Source organism: Triticum dicoccoides, chromosome 2B (genome assembly GCF_002162155.2).
Source record: "Triticum dicoccoides isolate Atlit2015 ecotype Zavitan chromosome 2B, WEW_v2.0, whole genome shotgun sequence".
In the NCBI taxonomy this organism is placed as follows: Eukaryota; Viridiplantae; Streptophyta; class Magnoliopsida; order Poales; family Poaceae; genus Triticum; species Triticum dicoccoides.
Window position 1 is genome coordinate 50457360 of NC_041383.1, and position 6423 is coordinate 50463782.

At 42.8% G+C, this 6423-nt stretch overlaps 1 protein-coding gene across 1 annotated transcript; it reads right to left on the reverse strand.

Annotated features, from left to right (window-relative positions):
* Positions 1–1668: 1668 nt before the first annotated feature.
* On the reverse strand, positions 1669–5886 carry LOC119367070 (S-norcoclaurine synthase 1-like). The gene is made up of 4 exons (XM_037632697.1): positions 5602–5886; positions 4195–4442; positions 2863–3184; positions 1669–1914 (listed from the first exon to the last, which is right to left on the reverse strand). The coding sequence occupies exons 1-4, from the start codon at positions 5884–5886 to the stop codon at positions 1669–1671; spliced, it is 1101 nt and encodes a 366-aa protein (XP_037488594.1).
* Positions 5887–6423: the final 537 nt, after the last annotated feature.

A 6423-nucleotide genomic window follows, 5' to 3' on the forward strand; every position in this document is an offset into this window, starting at 1 on the left:
TGGAGTAGACCTAAGAAGATATAGCTGCTAGTGAACAATTTGTATTTATATTTTGGTGAACCAATTGGGATCATCTATTAGGGCGAACAATTTTTTTTACACCCAATGTTAAACTCCTAGATCCGCCACTGGTCAAGTCCAATGCACATTCACCAAGAAAAAGGAATAAATTGAGTAAAAGGACAACACACCTTATTCTCTTCCGGTAGCCTCTCATTTGGTTGCGGAGATGATGGCACTGTAGAGTTACCTTGTGATGGTTGTCCCATCTCTAGCAACTCTTGCTGCTGGTACTCTAGGGCTTCACGCTTTCGCTTTAACAATATGAATGCTTGGGGTCTTACATTATCCCGCTCCAACGCCCCATGCAAATCCAACAACCTCTCATACAAACCCAAAGGTACTACGATATCCGTGGGTGATAGTTGATGTTCACTTCGCCTGTATGACTCTTGAAGAATGTTACAGATTTCGTTGGCAACCCTCCCTCCATCGTTTAGGTGTGGAAAGTGCCCCCTACTCTTGATCTTTTCTATCCTTGCGCTTGTATTGTCCATGCTCTCCAACAAACAATTCTGTGCGTACGCAGATGCAACAATATTTGAGACTGTTGCGATGATGGTGCACAGTGTTGTTACGTTTGTCAATATGGGCCACAAGTCGGTGTTGAACATAGTTGCAGACACTGATTGACAGACGATGATGGTGCACATGTTGTTCATCTTTCACAGGACAATTGTTGGGGTCGAGACCCGTCTCGACCCGCCTAGTTTCAGCTTCAAAGTCCTGACACAGTTCTGTCCCATTGCGAAAAACGATGAGTCGACAGCATGACAACAAAGTTTAGTCGGCGACAAATTAACTACAGTCGAATGATCATACCTTCAAGATTAATAGCAGAACTCGTGGAAAGTCCTGTAGATTCCAAATTGACAAGGACTAACCCGGCGACCTCGCGCTCGCGGTCCTGATGTAGCTCTGCATCTCCCGCTCCTTCATGATGCGGCCTGGATGTCCGCGTCCAGCGCCTATTGCAGCTCCTTCACAGGCCCGTCCACCACTGCCCTGCACCCCTGTGCTTCGAAGGCTGGACCGCTCGAGGGGGTGGAGCTCGCAGCCGGAGTTGAAGAGGACGCGAGCGCAGGTGAGGGCGGCGGTGGCGGCAACCCTAGCTGGGAGATCCGGCGAAGAATCAGCTGGCCACCCATCCTGCTTGCCCCCTTGACCGGTCCATCTGCCACTGCCCCCGGAGGAAGAGGCGGAGGAGAGAAACGAGGAGGAGCAGAGGGTGCTTCATGGGGAAGAGAAAACAGGGGAGGTGTTATCTGGCCGATATTCTTTTTTTTTCAGCTATCTGTTTTTCTCCCTCTCCCGTCCCTAACGCCCACGTGGCATAGCTCCTCGCTCGACCCTTGCGCGACTGTTAATGGGTTGTATGGCTTGGAACAATGGTTTGCAACAAAACCTGTTTCTGTCTTTCAGATACCACACAACTATAGCAGTAGAAGAATTTCAGCACATATATCCGAAAGTAAATGCATATATTCAAATGAAGTGACAAACATCTCATTGATTGGTCCTGATGAGAAATAAAGATCTATTACAATGACACATCAAATAGTAGTTTTAAGAGTTTTATGTAGAACGACAAAGTCCAGTAGGGTATCCTTATATTCCGGATAACTTCGCATAATCGAGGGCTTTCTTTCCTTCTAGTTTATTTGCGAAATAAAGTCTTGCATACTCTTCTACTCCCACTGCTTTGTATAACATCTTCTCTTCTATAGTTCCCAAAATTGGTGAAATTATTCCACCATAGTTTGGGACGTGAAATGCTGAAATAGATAGTCGCTCCTTGTGGGCATTTATGGTGACCCGATGCTCAATGCTCTTGTACTTCCCATTCGACAAAATCTATAATAATATAAAAATTAATTTAAACAAATATCAAGCTTCTCATCTATATCCTTGAAAAAACAGTCCATTATTCATAACAAAGTAGGAAGTAGTTTGAAAAGTACACACAACATTGTACAGGAAAAACTTCCGTACAGACCATTCAACTATTGCTTCGTCAATAATCCAACCCTGATCTCTAGAAAAAGGTGCCTTTGCTTGTAGGGCCTTACTTTTTCCGCTTTACTCCGTCAAGATTTCTTGGAAGGAACTGAAAGAACATAATTGGTAAACTGTTGAACATTTCCAATTTTTTTGTTTATCGTAACTTGATCCCGCTGGCAAACAGAGAATAGGAACAACAGTAACCAAGTGGCTTGTCCAAAGAGAAATTGCAATTAGTGTTTTCTTCAACCATGAATGAAGTTTCTTAGCAGAGTTGGCTAGATGTAGGGCGAGGGCTACAAAGGCAGCTCGATGCCTCACTTGTTTGATTAGGTGGACCTTCTAGTTTTTTGTCCCTTCAAAGTCTCAAAAATATTTAGAAAATAACGCTAACGCTAACCCAAAGTTATGGTTATTTTTTGAACCAACATACAATGTGGTAAAAATAGTGACATGATCTTCAATAAGTTGAGAAGTACTTTCACTATTTCAGGTAGCAGAAAATTGTAACACATGATGACACATCGGACATAAGCACTTTCATTTGGTGTTGTGTGCGTGTGTGCGCAACTGCGCATGCGCGCGCACGTTCGTGCGCCTTGGAGTTTGTAATTAAGTGGGAAGAGCAAAGTTATGGAATTGAGGATTTATCTTCACCCAAGCACAAGTATGGATCGTAAAAAAATGTTTTCTTGTCTTATATGATAATTAATTTGAGAGAAATCCATGCACCAGATCTTCTATTTGTAAGCCTTGAATTGATTATTAGTTGACTAACTTAACATGTCTTATGAAGCATACCTCAAGAAGGTCACCCACATTCACCAGTAGTGCATCATGACGTGGTTTCACAGGAATCCATGCACCAGATCTTCTAATTTGTAAGCCTTGAACTGAATTAATTTCTAGCAGAATAGTCAGAAAAGATCCATCAGAATGCGGTGAGAAGCCTAGCACCTTTTCTGGCATTGACGTGCATGGAGGGTAGTAGCTCATCCTAAGAAATTGTGCCACATGTTTGTCTGCCAGTAGTTCAGGAGCAACATCTAGTGTTTTAGCAATGAAGACATTAAGGGTTTGAGCGAGTTTCATCAGCTCCATTGAGTAATCTTCAACAGAATTCCTGGGATCATAACCATAAGAGTGTTTGTATGTTAATGCTAGGTATTGGTACATACTGAAATACTAGGAGCTTTGTATGACCGGACCTAGCTTGTGTTAGTATCAAATACAAATAACAAGCCCAATTGTTTTGTTGCTTGTATGATCCCCGGTCTGGCCCTTTGTTGGGCAGTACCTTGAACCATATAAAAACTTAGCTGCTAGATATTTATGATGAAAATATTACCCTGTAAAATGTAAAATCAGTTTGTTTTGTCGGAAAACTCAATGTCCATTAGTTCCCTTTGTTTATTTTCTGGATTTCAGTAAATTTTCAATATATAAGCTTTGTAAAGAACATTTTGTTGAATTCACCAAATTGACCAGGGCATGGTATAACTCAGCAATAAATGTAACAAATTATTAGGGTGTTGGGTGAGGTTGGTGTCATTCTATACACGTGTGTAAACATAAAAGAATCATAGTAGTTTACTTTGAGTTCCTAGCCTAGTTAGGAGTAAAACAGTTTGCGTATGAATATAAACGGGTGCCTTGAATCAAATAAATAAAATCTTAATCTCCACTAGGTCTAGTTTGTATTGGTGTTGAATAATCAAAGGGTTGCATAACATTGAAAAGGAATAATTCAATAAGGCCAACATAAATGTTTGGTCCCATCCTCTTTTACTTAAGAGTTTATATTATTAGCTAATAAATATTTTGCATGAAACAAACACACAAAGTAGTTCATATGAATAAGGAAATCCATAACAAAATCATGCTTTGAATGTCACACACCAAAACATGGCACACTGTAGCAGTGAAAAAGAATGACCTTAGTTCAAAATTCTGTTCATTGTCACAAAAGATTATGTGTAACCAATAAAATCCTGTAAGTTTTCTTAATCTAATCTGGATTTAACTTGAGTTTCTGGCCAATTTAATTTTTTCTTAATATGGTGCTTTGAATAGAAGGAACATTTTCCGGCCATTTCTTATCCATCTACAAATTTCAAGCATACACAGTCTGACCTGAAAGTATGGGGCTGACTTGGCCAATAACTCATATCACGGCCTTGGGTTGGTTGGGCGAAGAGGGCAAGCAGGTCAGACCAGTCTAGCTTTTGATCATCAGAAACAACAAACGCTTGGCCATAACCTTGAAGATCCCCTGGCCGCTGAGCATAGGCATTCTTAACTTCTAACGGGAGTTGAAAGAACTTCTGAATATCATGCTTGATACCCGTGATGACGTCATCTGGTATTCCATGATTTACAACCTACAAATTTCAAATGTTGCACAAATGGTCATGCTTAATCAAACATACTTTTGAGCGATGGAATGATCGAATCTAGTAATTAATAGAGTTTTTTCTAATCTCTAGGCCAATTCAGAATTTTGTCCTTGAATTCCAGTATGAGATATCCTAGGCCTTAAACTTTTGAAACTTGGCTAATCTAGTCACTAACCATGATCAAAGCAATATGAAAAATGAAGTCGTGATGATTTTCCCCATGTGGAGCCGAGTTGCAAATAAGTGGGGGGAAATTGAACAATCAATAATAAAAATACTACGAAAAATTCAACGAGAAAAAGTCATATAATTATAAAATATGAGTAAACTAAAAGTTTGTGAACTAAAGTAAGTTAAAAATACTTTTAAGTGGAAATATTCTCTCTTGACCACTTTCATCAAGAATGACACCAACCTCAAGCTTCTCTCTTGACCACTTTCAGAAATTTGTTGTGCTTGGAGCCACTTTGTGACTTCGTTCTTCTTGAGGACGTCGAGGATGATAGTACTTGGATGCACACTACAACAGAGTCTACTCGGCGGAATCCGTGTACAATGCTTAATTCTTTGGCACCGACCGTTCCCCCATGGAGCATGTTGTCTTGGAAGTTTGGGCGCCGCCTAAAATCAAGTTTTTTGCTTGGTTGGTCATCCAAAGTTGGATTTGGGCCGTGGATAGGCTGGCCAAGCGCGACTGGTCAATTCATGGTCTTTGCCCTCCATGTAAGCAAACTCAAGAATTGGCGGACCACCTCTTCTTCAAGTGTGGCCACTTCACGCTCAGGATTTGGGGCATGATGAAAGGATGGCCATAATTAGCATATATCAAAACTTTGAACCGGCACTTGTTGCAATCCACCAAGGAGTGGTGGGTTGGCTTATCTAACGAGACCGGAAGGCAATGACCTCTCTAACCATGCTCATCTTTTGGGCAATTTGAAATGAAAGAAACACACGGGTCTTTCGGAACAAAAGTTTTTCGTAGTATTCGTTGTGCTCGTGTGGTGCTTTAACATGCAATTAGACGATATTTTTGCCTAGAAATTGAGGACATAAAGAACTGGTTGGCTAATATGGCATCAAGTTGAGTGCGTGGCGCGTAATTCTGCATGTAAGTGGTCAGCAATTTACAGTAGTGACGCACCTGAAAGAAGCCCCATTCCGCGCAGGCAAACCTGAGCTTCGCGACCTCTGCGTCGACGGACTCGGGGCTCAAAAGGTTGCTGAGGTCGATCACCGGAACCTCACCGGATTGCTCGGAGAGAACGGCATGCGCGTCGATGTCCGGCTGGACGTACCGTTCGATCTGGTCGGCCGTCAGCTCGCCGGCGGACGCCACCAGGGCCTGGACGTTCGCGACGGGAAGCGACGTTCCCAACTTCGACCACCTGATCTCGCCGGTGCCGCCACTCGCTGCCTCCACCTCCATCGTAGCTAGCTAGCTAATTGTTCCCTAAGTGTTTCTCGCTACTAAAGTTGCAGGGATCCAGCCATCGATCAGTCTATATATAGTGTTAATTGAGCTGTGATGTTTTTTTTCCTTTTGATGACATCTGAGGTGTGCTGTGATGTTTGTTACTACATGAAACGGGTCAGAAAATGCGAATGATTCCTCGACCGGCTCGCCTCCAAGGCCGTCCGATCCATGTGTTTGGACTTAGCGCTCGATGCTACAAAAAAATGGCCGGCGGCTAGTGGCCGAATTTAACCGGAATAAGAGCATCTACAGCCGCATCACTAGTAGAAAACTGGGCATTTGTCCCGGTTGGTGAGGATCTTTTGTCCCGGTTCTTGAACCGAGACTAAAGAATCGTTACTAATGCCTCCCCCTTTTAGTCCCGGTTCTAACACGAACCGGGACATATGAGCCTCCACGTGGCCGGTGCGTCGAGCCCAGACAGGAGGGCCTTTGGTCCCGCTTGGTGGCACCAACCGGGAATAAAAGGCATCCACGCGTCAGCATTTC

Coding starts and splice junctions, on each gene's coding strand:
- LOC119367070 (XM_037632697.1), bottom strand. CDS start 5,886: ATGGAGGTGGAGGCAGCGAGTGGCGGCACCGGCGAGATCAGGTGGTCG. Junction 4,443..5,601: donor CGGAATGGGGCTTCTTTCAG/GTGCGTCACTAC, acceptor TGAAATTTGTAG/GTTGTAAATCATGGAATACC. Junction 1,915..2,862: donor ATGTGGGTGACCTTCTTGAG/GTATGCTTCATA, acceptor ATATTATTATAG/ATTTTGTCGAATGGGAAGTA.